The following is a 14,582-nucleotide window of genomic DNA, read 5'->3' as shown; positions in this document are numbered from 1 at the left end:
AGTTAACCGTTTCAGGGTAGGCTCATAGCTGCATATCCTGGGTTGCGTGGCACAGATTTAGAGAGGGGTAGGACAGCAGGAGGGGGCTGTAGCCCCGCAGGCCTGCATTTCTCCCTGATTTCTGACCACAGAAAAGAGTGGTCTCCCAGCTAAGGCTCATCCCTCACAGTCCAGAGAAGCGCAGTGTTCTGGGAAAGGCCTGGGGTCTGGGGACAGCAAACCGAAAGCCGTCCTTCCCCCCATCCCCTCTGCCCCTCACCAAGGCTCATGCGGCTGCTCTGGTCTCAGGCGGCAGTGGTTCTCATTAAACCAAACCTCAGCCTAACACAATAACCTTAAAATCGCACCAACAAACTCCTCCTCCCCCTTTCTGATTCACATCCAGGAACTCCCGGAGTCATCCTCGCCCTATCTGCTTGGGCACTGACACCGCTTTTCTCCTTCCAGATTGCCCGGCAAGACTTTATCTGCTCTTCTAATCCCCCTCCTTACAGACCGTCTGCCTCTTTGGATCCAAGCTTCTCTTTCTTGTTGGACACACTCCCTCCTGCCCCCAGTTTCCGGTCCGAGCCTGGGCCTGGCTCCTTCTCAGCACAGCTGTGGTTTGGTCTGATTTGTCTACCTGAGAGTTGCACACCACTTCTGCTTCTGACCTGTGTGCCCAGTGCCAACCTGTCCCGCAAACCGTCTCCTCTGGGCACCAGGTGACGACTTCTATCCTATAATCGGTTTCCCGGCCCCGCCCCAGACACTCAGACTCAGGATCCTTCGCGGGTAGGCTGTAGGTATCTATATATTTTTTAAAGGCTCCCCTACCTGGATTTAGCAATCCTTGTTTTGTATATTTCAAAATCCTCTCACTTTTATTATCTTAATTAACTCACTGATTCACGGGGGACTGACTCTGTGGGTCCTATGCTGAATGATGGGCAGAGTGAACATGATTTGGTGGGAAAAATGAAATAGGTGAAAGTGTGGCAGAAACACAGAGGAGGGAGTGAATCCTGGTTTCTAAGAGCAGGGTTCAGTTTGGAGACATCTCCACTGTGTAAGTAACGTGTCGCCTGACTGCTGACACATGAGTAGGACTGTCTAGGTGGGGAGCGGGGTCACCCCAAACAGAGCGAACAGCATGACCAAAGGCAAGGAGGCGAGTGTATATGACGTGTTGAAAGCTGGACAAGTGGTCTCATGTCAGACTCTGGGTAAGACGGAAGGGGCAGGAATCATCTTATACTCCCTAGTCTGAAGTCTTCACTCTACTGTCTTATCTCAACTATTTTCACTGAAGAGTTAATTTCACAAAGTCTATTTTGACAAAGTACTAATATATCAGTAAGACCCTTATTTGGGGCTGTGTTTTGGCTTCTACGGAAATAAACTGAATTGATGAAGGGAAATACTATCATTGGAAGGGTTTCGGTTTAGAGTAGGACTTCTCATTCCCAGAACTTCGAGGCGGGATAACTCTCTGCTTCGGGGCTGCCCTGCGCTCTGTAGGACGTTTAGCAACATTCCTAGCCTCCACCCACCACATGCCATACCAGATCTCTTTCCAAATGACAATCACAGAAATGTCTCCAGATAGCGCCAAATGTACTGTGGGGGCGGCTGGGGAGTTAAAATCCCCCCTGGTTGAGAACCACTGGTACAAAGAAAAAGAACAAGGGCTCTGAAGTCAGACTCAGGTTCAAATCTTGCCACAATACTAGCTATGTGATGGTGGAAATGTTACTCTTTCTGCCTTCAGCTTCCTCACGTACAGAATGGGAAATAACCAGATAGCCTTGTAGGATCATCATGAGAAGCAAGAGATAAAGTATATGAAGTGTCCAGCAGAGTACTTGGCACATGAAAGGTAGTACCAATAAGGGTAGTGATTCTTGTTTTATTAGTGTATTACTGTTATTATTATTATTAGAAATAAAGCCTAACTGAAGTTGGAAAGTTACAACAAGTAAATGAATTGCATTTTACCAAGAAGCAATAATAGGGCAGGAAATGTTGCAGTTACATTACAGACATCACTTCCTCTAGGAATCCTTTTATAATTCTTCAAGTCTCAATTCTGGGCCCATTCCATATTTTTCCAAAGCCTTATATACTTGGAACATATAATTGCATTGTTTACTTAATGTTTGTTTTCTCTACTAGACTACAAGTTCCCACAAGTCCAGTTCTCTCTCATATTCACCTTATACTCTCATCAACTAGTAAAGGGGGTCATCAATAAATATTTATTGAAAGACTTTCTTTTTTTAATACTTGTTACTCACTCAAACGCTACTTTAAGTGTCAAATTCAAGAGTAGACTGGAGCACACTGTAACAGATATGCATTCCATAAGGCATGGTGACTAGAAGTGGGAGCTCTGGAATCAGATAGTGTGGGTTTAAATCATGCATTTACCACTTACTAACCGTGTGACTTTGAGTAAGTTAGGTAGTCTTTGTGAGCCTCATTATTTCATTTAACGAATGGAACAAAATAATAGTATGTATAAAGTTGCTTTGAGAATCAGTGTTGCTCTAGAGCACTGACAACGGTGAGAAGAAAAGTTGGCAAGCTTTACTGCTCTCTGGAATTAACTATGTGTTGCTCTAAGAGGGCATGGACCAGAAGCTCCTTTTGCAAGACGGGCTAAACCAATTCTTCTGCTATAAGAAAGGAAGGAAGGAAGAGGAGAGAGGAGGGGAAGGGAGGGGAGGGAGAAATTCAAAATCCTCAATTTGGTTTGATTCTGCAACTCAGATGAGCAATTTAAGCCAAATCAACATCTGGCCTAGTGAGCAATTTAAGCCAAATCAACATCTGGCAAAGAACCCAGTATCTGGAATCAGAGTGACGCTAAACCTAGGCACAACGTTTGCTCTTGGCCAACACCTGCTAACATGATGGGAGCACAAAGGACACGAGTTTCCAGACATCCAGGACTGGATCAGGGAGTGCTCAGAACAACTCATTCGCTTCATGGAGAACTGAGCCAGGTACACCTAATGTACAGGGCAGCCGCCTCTGTAACGAGAGGTTACTCTACTTCTCAGTTGAATATCCATCCCTCACGCAGGGGATGCCATTCATTCACTCATTCACTAAATATGCACGTGTTAACGGTCCTCCACACGCAAAACACTGTGCTGGGTGCTGGGATATAAGAATGAAATGGCACGGGGCTCACTCTCCAAGAGTTCACAAACTTGTAAATGAGACAAAGTTGCGCACATAAACCTGGGTGATGTGTACTGTAAAGGAGGCAAGTCCCAGGCATCATGGGAGCGAGAGGAAGGAGGGCTTAAGTCAGCTTGGGGGAGTCAGGGAAGGCTCCCGGAGGAGACAGCCCGGCTTCAGGATGTGATGGAGAATCAGAAGCTGGTCTGATAAAGAAGAACAACTAGGGGAGAGGGCCTGAGACAGAAATCAGCTTGTTACTGCCGTTCAGGACAGCTGGGCTGCCGGAGCCAAGAACAGACCTGGAACAAAGTTACCACTATTTTTACAAGCTAGGAAGAGAGCAGCAGCCGGAGCCCTGGCCAGAACCACCCCCACAAAGAGCAAACACACCTCCTCCCGTCTTCTGGCTATCCGCGGGAGAACTTACGAACCAGCACCTTAAGTACAAAATGTTCTCTTAGCTTCGATTTCTATTCCCAACAAGTCCTTCCTCCTCTTTTTTCCAGAACTGGAAAAATCATGAGTTGAGTTCCACTTGCTTCTTTGATCTTTATCCTCCCGTCCCAGGCTTCCCTGGAGACTGAGAGTCCAAGAGTCCTTCTCCAAAGCAGAATGCCGACCCCTCGTACCAGTCAGAATGTGGGGTCCAAGGTAGGTCACACCAGGTCAGCACTTGAAGGGACCGTGATTGTCAGGGGCTTGTTTGTGCAAGGCCTGGATGGCATCCAACTCCAAAGCCAGATTCTTAACCTGACACTTGACAATCTCTTAGCATGGAGTTCATCTAACCAGATCATGAGGTTGCTTCTGACCACAATCTGTACAGAATCTTAAAGTAGTGAATCCTGTGTTCTGTAAAAGAGTATTGGGGAAGGAAATTTAGGGCAGATTCATGGAAGGCAGATGAAGTCCAGGAGCCTGGGGTTCTTCTCCGACTGCCTATGCAAAGGGAAGACAGTTCTCCTGGATAGTAACTCAGGGAACTTCCATTTATAAAGCTCCTACTTTGTGCCAGGCACTGTCACTCCAGAGTGAGAAAAATTGAAGAAAGATACCTCATTATTGCGTGCCTACTATGTGCCAGATGCTACACCAGCTGCTTTACCTGTTTATGTCATAACACATCTGTGAGGAGGGCATCACTATCTTGTATGGCAGAAGGGGAAATTCGGAAGTGTGAAGAGGTATGATATTTGGCCCAAGGTACACAGGTAGAGAGAGTAAGAATTTAAACCCAGATCTTCAGATTCCACGTTCAGAGCCCTTATTACAGCATCATGATGTGTCTCAGGGGTTAGTTGTCTCAAACCAATACTATTAAGTTACAAACATGCAGGCCAGGAGAGAATGAGAATTTTCTCTCCAAAAGGTGTGGTGCTTTGGCTGCTTGGTTCACTGCTATAATCTCCAGTGCCTAGACCAGTAACCACCATGTTTACACACATTCAGTAGCTATCTTTAGTAACTGCACGGCTGGATGGGTGGACGACCTTTTCAAGATTTTCAGGCCTCTCTTCTCTTCTACATTCTGAAAGGGGCATAGGCGGCGTGGGAAACAAGAGGGAATATTTGCTCCCAGGCCATCTCTTTTTCCCAGACATCCTAACCCTAAACTGGCTGTAAGGTGAAGGGGAGAGATGGAGGTATAAGAAGGATAAAACTTGGTCAAAGTTGCTCAGTAGGTCTTCACTGTCCCACAGCAGCTGAGAATCGCCTGCCTGGTCCCTCCCCAGCCACTGCTGGCCCCTAGGCTCAGCCCTTTAAGAAGCCAAGGTCCTAGGCTATCTTTCCACTTAAAGAACTTACTTTTGGAAAACACAAGGGAAACTCACTAACGTAAGTGCATTTGTGTTTTGTTTTGTTTTTATTTATTTATTTATTTTTGGCTGTGTTGGGTCTTTGTTGCTGCACGCAGGCTTTCTCTAGTTGCAGCGAGTGGGGACTACTCTTCGTTGCGGTGCGCAGGCTTCTCATTGCAGTGGCTTCTCTTGTTCCTGAGCACAGGCTCTAGGTGCACGGGTTTCAGTAGTTGTGGCTCGTGGGCTCAGTAGTTGTGGCTCGCAGGCTCTAGAGCACAGGCTCAGTAGTTGTGGCGCACGGGCTTAGTTGCTCTGAGGCATGTGGGATCTTCCCGGACCAGGGCCTGAACCCGTGTCCCCTGCATTGGCAGGTGGACTCCTAAGCACTACGCCACCAGGGAAGCCCCATGCATTTGTGTTTTAGAGGGCAAAAAAAAAATCTCAGCCAAAGCTTCTAAGGGTAAAAATTTCTGCCACTGACCATCTCTGATTTAGGAAAAGAGGGGGGTCGTTTCATGGCCTGGATTCCTTCCAGTGTGGTTCAACTTACATCTCTGACTGTCTTCAGTACCAGGTGCCTGTAAGGACACAGTCTCCCCTCCTAGAGGGCGCAGCGAGTCCTGGGCAGAAGTGAGAAGGTGTGTTTCAGTCTGTTCCTTAGGGAGGTCTGGGAAACTGACAAGGGAACCAGAGTCCTGCAAGTTCCCAAGGTGCAGCCTGCTGACTTTCAGCATGTGGTGGTCCAAGCCTAGTGCTTGTCCCCTGGGTGCGGGTAGATGACGGAGACTGCTGGCCCAGGGATAAGTGAAAGAGCATGATGGAGGAAGCTTCCCGGGCCTCAAGCAGGTTATGGGAGGTCAGGATTACTAGGAGACAGGAACACTCCATGTCTGTCTAGACCACAAATTCTCTTTGTACCTGTTCTTAAAAACCAAAATCATGACATTCCAATCAAAAGCAGACACTGCCCACACTGAAAAGGGAAAGAAACACCCTTGCCTATAAGCCGTATTTTCCAACCCACATGCATTACTGGCTGGTTACTATTTCTCAGGCACTGTGTTAGATCCTGAACACATAAAGATGAATAAGACAGACATGTTTGTAGATAGATGAGAGCTATCTTGCTCTGAAAATCCAGAGACCATGCAGAAGAACTAGTCACTGCTTAATAATCTGCTGTATAAGGAAACAGATTAACTTTCACTCTACAGGGTAGGGCTATTTTATCTTATTCTTGCCTTAATGTGACTTTATTCATTTAATAAATTTATCAAGCACCTATAAGAACCAGACACAGCTCAGCACAGGTTACACAAGATGAGTAATACAATGCCCCTGTCTTCAAGGAGCTTACAGTCTGGTGGAAAAGACAAGCAGATAAAACAGCAATTACAACACAATCATTTCTTCCATAGGGATAGGTAAAAGTGCTGAAAGAAGGACAGCTTAGAGAATTTCAACATAAATGGAAGTGTCTTCCATGGAAAGCTACACAGAGGAGAAAGCATCTAAGATGGGTTTTCAACTTAGAGTAGAAGTTAGCAAGTGGGCAAAGTGGAGGACCAGTCATCCTAGGCAGAGAAACACATGTGCAAAGACATGGAGGTGAAGATGCATGGACAGAGTTCTGGGAATGCAGCTCGATGAAAGCATTTAAATAGATAACTCTTGTCTGTAATATGAAGTAGGGACTAAAATATCTTTCAAAGTTTTTTTGGACTGTAACCCACAGTAAGAAATTCACTTTCATCATGGCCCAGTATACACATGCACAGACACATAAAATGCAAGTGGAAACGTAAGTTCCACAAAAAAGTGCTTACCCTTACTGTGCTAGACATACTCTGAGATTTTCTACTCTGGTCGGTCCATTCTATTCTGAAAATCCAATGGTCATGGTCTACTAAATTGATCTCATGAAGTTTGAACCATAATTTAAAAAGAAACACTCTTAGAAAGAAAGGCTAGGAAAAATTTGGCTACAGTTGAAGTGAAAAATATTGAGAATCTGAACAATGCCTCCCTCCCTGCCAAAAAACTGCAATAAGGATGAAGAAGAGGATAGAGTTATCACACTTTACTGTAAACCTTGTCTCATTGTCTGCCTTCCATTTGGGGATGAGATCTTGTTTGTTTGTTTGTTTGTTTTTAATTAACTTCACTGTCCCCCAGCACCATGCTTGGGACATACTAAGTGTTCAGTGGGTCTTTGATGAATGAATAAATGAATACAAGAATGCCAGGTTGGAGACTTATTTAGAAGATGAAATCAGGGATATACCCAAGTAATTGGACATAGCATATAAGCCAAATATATTATGAAAATAAAATTAGAATTGTAAGGGTTTTGGAGTATCTGTAGAAAAAAGCAGTACAGGTAAGTACACCATCATCATCCATGCTGGTTGGAAGTTAATGTACCTTTATCAAATTTTCGGTAAAGGAAAGAACCACCCAGATATTTATTCACATCATTTTTTCTATTATTTTATGGAGAAATTAATAAAATTATAAATGAATCCTATAATTGATGAAAAGTTCTACAATTCTACCCACATGACTAACTGTTAAAGGTTTTTCTTTACTGCATCTTGAATCACCAGCTCTCAGTCTTTGCTTTAAAAATAGAAAAGGAGTGTCTTTGATTCTGAGGAGAGTTTGAACACAGTGTTGGTAGTGACATGGAGTAAGAGATTACCTAGTCCTCCCGCATGGGCATCAATTAGTGAAGCTGCCACTGCAATTCCAGCAGGAAGGCCAAGGTCCTTTGCTGCCTCTGGTGTGAGCCCATTTCCAAGAGAAGTTCCAGGAGGCAGCACTTGGTTTCCTGGGTAGACAGGAGAAAAAATAAACACCTGTCAGTTTGAAAAACACAAAAGCAAACAGAGGGTTTTCTTAAGAGGACCTCTCTGCCCCCTCCCCTCTCCTCTGCCTTTTCTCAGCTTCATGAAGATGGAAACCATGCAGCTGCGAAGAGTCCCTACACTCATTTGGTATATGTCCTTGGTTCCCAAAGGTCATGCTCTGGGGTGCTTTACAAAGCCAAGAGCTCTACGGCACCTTTCAAATCAGAGAAAGATTCCATTCATGAGAAATTCCAAAAGATACAAATGCAGTGGCCTCTTGGAGCCTAGGTTGAAATGGTCAAACTGTTCCAAACGAGCTTCCTAACACAGCAGCCCTACCAGCATACCTTACACACACACGCACGCACGCACACACATTCACACATCCATACACACTCCCTGATTAACGTATATTCCTAAAGAAGTTGAGAAAATTTACTTATGTAGTTGCTTCCTATCAGAAGATAAGGGAGGAAATTATTTTGTTTCAACAAAGAATTTCTTAAAAGTTTTTCTCAGCTGGAAAAGAGAGCCCAGTCTAAACTTTGCAAACTTTACAAGGCTGCTACTTGCACAACCACAGAGTACAATTTGAATGGTGTTCTTTGGAGTTGTGCAATGCAGTGACCCTGATATTTCGGGTGACCTTGAATTCCTGCAGTCAGTCAGGCCTTCAGTTAAGAATTTATTGATTGTCTTGCGCTGTGTGGGCGCTGTGTCACTGTAAGAGGCGATCCTTGCCCCCAACCTAGTTAGGGAGATGAGATCAGGACACAGAGAACCATGTAAGTCATTAGAGAATGAAGGGATCCATCTGCTCCCAGGTGTTCAGCAGGGGCTGAGTCACGCCCTCCACCCACCCCAGCCAAGGAATTTATCGTAAGTATTTCTGCACTGCAAGAAGGGTGGGGCTGGACCTCTATATATGCTAAGATCCCTCTGAGCTCCAAGGGTCCAAGATTCTGAATGTGTGCCATTTTCTCAGTGCTAAGATTCCTACCACTTGTTAATTGTTCCATGGAGTTCCAGGGATGCGCAGAGGTGCTGCAGGACTTCTGCGGGTGGAGGTGAGGGGGGGGGCGGTGTTAGAGAGGGAGGCAGAGGGCGAATGGCTCACGACCTCCCCTAACTGAAAACAGAGCTACTCCACAACACCATTTTTATCCATTTATCAAATTCTATCCAATTTGGAAAAAGTTTAGCTAAGAAAAAGAAGCAGAAGAAGACTGAACCTGCTGCATGGCTTCTTAGAGTGCCACTGTCCAATATGTGAGTCACTAGGCACATGCGGATTGAACATTTGAAATGTGGCCCGAGTAACCAAGGTGCTAAATTAATTTCATGTGAATTCATTTCCATTTCAATTTCAAAACTGATAGTTCAGTTACTGAAAAACTTTTAAGTACGTTTGGAACAACTTGGGCGTGCAAATCTACTTTTTCAACGTTAATTTAAGAAATCTAAATCAAGTATTTACAGTGAAAATTGAGAGTCTGAATTGAGAGGTACTAAGTGGAAAATACACATCAGAAGTCAAAGATTTCATATGAGAAAATGAATGTAAAATATCTCATTAATAGTTTTTAGATCAACTATATATTGAAATGATATTTTGGATATATTAGGTTAAATGAGATATATTAAAATTAATTTCACTTATGTCTTTTTACTTTAATGTGGCTACTGGAAAATTTTAAATTACATATTGGCTTCTATTATATTTCTATTGGACAGCACTGGACTGCAGGATAAGGTCCAGATGCTCAAATGATGGGGTGGAGAGCACAGGGAGCCTCTAGTCTGCTTTGCATGCACAACCAGCAGAAACCTGGAGGAGAGCAGCACCCTTAGCTGCGGACAGTCTGGCTCTGGACACTGTCTCAATCATGTCACTATGTCTACTAGCTAGCACATACAAGGCAGCATTCCCATTCACTGAGCACTTCTATGCTGGGGACCGTGCTAAGGACATGTCATGCATTTTCTCACTTTATTGTCACAATAACCCTATGGGAACATACCCTACGTGGGTACTGTTCTAATCTGTCCCCACTGCACAGATGGATGGGGAAAGTCACTGAAAGTGTTGGAGCACAGGGCATGGATTCCACTCTGACGGATACCAAACCCGTGCTCTTATTCTTTACATTTACATTCTGGTGCAGCTTCTAAGTGAATGAAGGAATCAAGAGATGTATTTGTAGAACAAACATTATGTGTGTTTAAAAAGTGGCACCATTTAGAAATCCTGCCCACTACATTCAGATTTTTTTTTTTTTTCAGGGTGAATCTTCACAGGAAGGTCAAAATGGGAACTTCTATTCCACCTTCATCCCCAATCCTCACAAACACAAAGGCTGTCATTTTCACTGAAAAAAAAAAGGTTCAGAAGAGAAAAAGGATTAGCAGGGTGGGGTACACTTCCAAGCCTTTTGGACAGTCATCTAGAAAGAAGCCTTGGCTGGCGAGGTGCAGAGAGAGGCCTGGGCTTGCAGCCATTAGATCTGGGTTCAAATTACATGCTGGATGAGCACAGGTAGATTTCCCAGCAGACGCAGCATCTTGAGCAAAGGCCAAGAAAGAAGGGAGACGGCCAACCAACCGGGCCGACTGAACTGGCACATACGCTGGGGTGGGGCCCAGCAGGGGGTGGAGGAGGCCTATAAGGTTGGAGAGAAAAGTAGGGAAATCCAGACTAAGGTGTTTGAATTTATCACAAAGATCACTGTAAGCTTCTGAAAGAGCATTAAGCCAGGGAGTGAGCTGACTGGATTTGCATCTTTTTTTTTTTTCTTTTTTTGAAGTAGGGTTGATTTACAATATCGTGTTAGTTTCAGGTGTACAGCAAAGCTATTTGGTGATACATATATGTATATATCTAGATTCTTTTTTTCCACTCTTTTCCATTACCGTTTATTACAAGATATTGAATATACTACCCAGACTCACAGACATGGATTTGCATCATTTTAAAGGTCTCTCTGGCAGCACTGTAGCAGAGGACAGAACAGAGTAAGGAAAAGCAGTAGTGAAGCTATCTCAGTAACCAGAGAAAAGACAAGGGCATTCGTTAACGTTATTGGCAAGTGAGATGCAGAAACAGAGGCAGATAGGAGAGATTTTGTGGAGCAAGAAATGGCAGGTCGGATGGACCTAGAGTCTGTCATACAGAGTGAAGTAAGTCAGAAAGAGAAAAACAAATACCGTATGCTAACACATATATATGGAATCTAAAAAAAAAAAAAAAAAAATGGTTCTGAAGAACCTAGGGGCAGGACAGGAATAAAGACGCAGACGTAGAGAATGGACTTGAGGACACGGGGAGGGGGAAGGGTAAGCTGGGACAAAGTGACAGAATGGCATGGACATATATATACTACCAGATGTAAAATAGATAGCTAGTGGGAAGCAGCCGCATAGCACAGGGAGATCAGCTCGGTGCTTTGTGACCACCTAGAGGGGTGGGATAGGGAGGGTGGGAGGGAGACACAAGAGGGAGGGGATATGGAGATGTATGTATATGTATAGCTGATTCACTTTGTTATACAGCAGAAACTAACACAACAATGTAAAGCAATTATACTCCAATAAAGATGTTAAACAAAAAAGAAAAAGAAATGGCAGGTCGTGGTGGTTGCTTGGATATGGGGAGTATGGTAGATAGGGAGCCATCACCACCTGGATCCCCATTAAGGATGGACCTGCTGTCCCGTGGGCAGTCAGGTCAGCTGCCAGCTCCTCGAGTATCATCTTGATGAGGTGATGCCTTTCCCAGGGTGGCCACACCTAGAGACTTAGCAGAGTGGGATCAGAGGGCTCTGATGGGCACCACTCACTCCAGAATACTCTGCCAGGTCGGCCAAGGTCTCGTGGGACTTCATCACATTTGAATTCTCCCTCCACCCAATCCTACTCCAGCCCCCTTCCTTTCACAGGTGGCAACCCCTAATGACCATCTTATAACCCCCAAATCTGTCTCAGCATCTGCTTCCAAAGAACCCGACCTAGGGCAGTAAGCCAGGCTTTCTCCTCCATCCAGTCGTCTAGGAACAAAAATAAATATGCACAAAGATTAACACCCTCTTGTGAACTGGAACCACAGCATTCAGGAACCGTCTATCTGGACCCCAAGCAGGAAGAAGCTTTGTTTAGCTACAGCCCAAAGGGAAACAGCTTGGCATAAGAGAGGATGATAGAAACAGGCGGGAATCTCTGAGAATTCATCCCAGGAAATCACACTTTATCAGCCAGAAGTGCACTGGGGACCAGAAGAGCTGTCAGAAGCAGGCTTTAGTGTGTCTTGACGACTTTTCCGGAAATAATCCTCCTTTCGCTCTTCTTTCACCATAAAATTAAATTAATCACAGCATCGGTTTTCCCAGACTTAATGAGAACTTCACAGCCTCAGCATTTTCAGTCTCTTCCCTTCTTCATTCAACCATTTATTCACGCATTTTAGCAAACATTTCAAGAACAGTGGTAATGAGGATGGCCCCAGATATTTTCGATTACCCTGTGCCCAGATCTAGGTGCTGGCGAATGAGTGAAAGAGGAGCTTCTGACCTCAGAAGGCTCACACAGTGGTCTGTGCAAACCAAGGCTCTCCAGACTGTAGATGAAACGCTCTCAAAGGGGAATGTGCGTGGTGATCCCAGAGCACCGAGGAGGGACGGTGAGGGTGGCCCGGGGGAGAGCAGGAAATCAAGATGAAGGTGACATTTGAGCCTGGTCTGGAAAGACAGGTGGCAGATTGCTGGTTTCAGTGCTCGGGGAGATGGATGCCATTAGAGTGAAAAGCGCGTTCACCATAGGGAGCCCCAAGGGACACAGAGTGTTTGAGGCCTTCATATGTTTGCAAAGAGGGCACCAGGGAGGAGAGAAGACCTGTGGCCTCCTGGACAAGAGAGGCAGCAGGGGACCTCAGGCGGAGCCAACTAAGGCCATGTAGCCTGATGACCAACAGCTTTGAGCTCTTTGTTTATCATTTAAGAAAATAAACCTGCAGCGAGAAAGGCGAGAAAAGGAAATCATTTTTATTTTTAAAACAACAGAGCCAACTGAAAAATGCAGGCTGCGAAACATTATGTAGAGATGACTTCCTTTTTTTAAAGATTTTTGACATGGACCATTTTTTTAAAGTCTTTATTGCATTTGTTACAATACTGCTTCTGTTTTATGTTTTGGTTTTGTGGCCCCTGAGACATGTGGGGTCTTAGCTCTCTGACCAGGGATTGAACCTGCACCCCCTGCATTAGAAGGCGAAGTCTTAACCACTGGACCACCAGGGAAGTCCCGGAGATGACTTCTTTTTAAGAACAACAACAAAGATGTAGATGGACTTATTTGTAAAAACACAGTCCCAGGGAAAAAATACAGAGAACAGGTTTTCTCTGGATAGTGAAATTATGATTTTTTTTTCTTGCTACTAACCTATACTTTCTTTTTTTTTTTTAAATAAATTTATTCATTTATTTATTTATTTATTTTTGACTGTGTTGGGTCTTCATTGCTACGCGCGGGCTTTCTCTAGTTGCGGCGAGCGGAGGCCACTCTTCGTTGCAGTGCGCAGGCTTCTCATTGTTGTGGCCTCTCTTGTTGCAGAGCACGGGCTCTAGGCACGCAGGCTTCAGTAGTTGTGGCACGCGGGCTCAGTAGTTATGGCTCGCAGGCTCTAGAGAGCAGGCTCAGTAGTTGTGGTACACAGGCTTAGTTGCTCTGCGGCATGTGGGATCTTCCCGGACCAGGGCTCGAACCCGTGTCCCCTGCATTGGCAGGTGGATTCCTACCCACTGTGCCACCAGGGAAGTCCCCAACCTATACTTTCTAATTGTTCTACCTTGAACATGTGTTTCTTGTGTAATATTTTTGAAGGTGTTTTCCCCCTTAAATCTGTGCAGGGTGAATAATTAGGGCACATGTATTCAGCAGAATCCTTCATAGCCATTAAAATGAATGAGGAAGAATTAAGATATGGATTTGGAAGGGAGTCCAAGATAAATTAAGTGAAAATGGCAAGATGCAGAGTAGCATTCAGAGTATGATCCCATTTATGAATTTTGTTAGAGGACACAGAAATGTAAGCACATACGCTTTCAGAAAAGTCCTAGAAAAATACATAGAATATTGTTACAGCGGGGACTGGGATCCAGGGCAGGGCGCTCTTCTCTGTCATTTGTGCTTCTCCTGTACCTTGGCCTTGTATTCCTTTTGTGATCAAAAGAAACTAGTTAGGTTAAAATAAAAGCAAAATTAAAGTAAGGAGAATACCGCAAGCCTTTGCCAAATCCTGCTCCTCAGCCTGAAGGCAGGGGAGAGGCCCAAAGCCAGTTCACTTATTTTCTTGATCTGGTTGGCTTCTGTTCCTGTGAACACACTCTCACCTTGGGGTGTAAAACAGCAATTGTTCTGAGGGCTCTTGGGCTTTTGTCCACTGGTTCCCATTCTGATGGGCAGAGTTGGCGTGAGGGTCACGAGCTGGGGCCTACAATTAGCCGGTGGTTACAGTCGCTCTTCACAGGCGGGGGTTCTATTACACCAAATCTTCCCCTACCAGTTTTTCAATTATCTATGACTAATGAGCACTTTGGGAACAGTTTCAGACACACACATAATCCTCTTTCCTGACGTCAGCCGCAGAAATTAATGACTGTGTGGATTGCTGGGAGACAGAAAATGCATTATAATGGTCAACAGAACTGTTATCCCCTCTAGGAAGGGGGAGCTGGGGGCGGGGTGTTGTATTAACTGGAAGGTTCAGTGTTCC

General features: G+C 44.7%; 1 protein-coding gene across 9 annotated transcripts in view; it reads right to left on the bottom strand.

Moving 5' to 3' along the window:
• The window catches only part of FGGY (FGGY carbohydrate kinase domain containing), a 411,376-nt gene that overhangs the window by 197,071 nt on the left and 199,723 nt on the right, over window positions 1-14,582 (bottom strand). For all 9 annotated transcript variants that reach the window (XM_036829988.1, XM_036830014.1, XM_036829956.1 and 6 more), the window contains one exon: window positions 7,672-7,800. In XM_036829988.1, coding sequence (XP_036685883.1) covers window positions 7,672-7,800 — 129 coding nt within the window. The remainder of the gene's footprint in view (window positions 1-7,671; window positions 7,801-14,582) is intronic.

This window comes from Balaenoptera musculus, chromosome 1 (assembly GCF_009873245.2).
Source record: "Balaenoptera musculus isolate JJ_BM4_2016_0621 chromosome 1, mBalMus1.pri.v3, whole genome shotgun sequence".
Taxonomy (NCBI): domain Eukaryota; kingdom Metazoa; phylum Chordata; class Mammalia; order Artiodactyla; family Balaenopteridae; genus Balaenoptera; species Balaenoptera musculus.
This window is presented reverse-complemented; position numbering and strand designations above follow the sequence as displayed.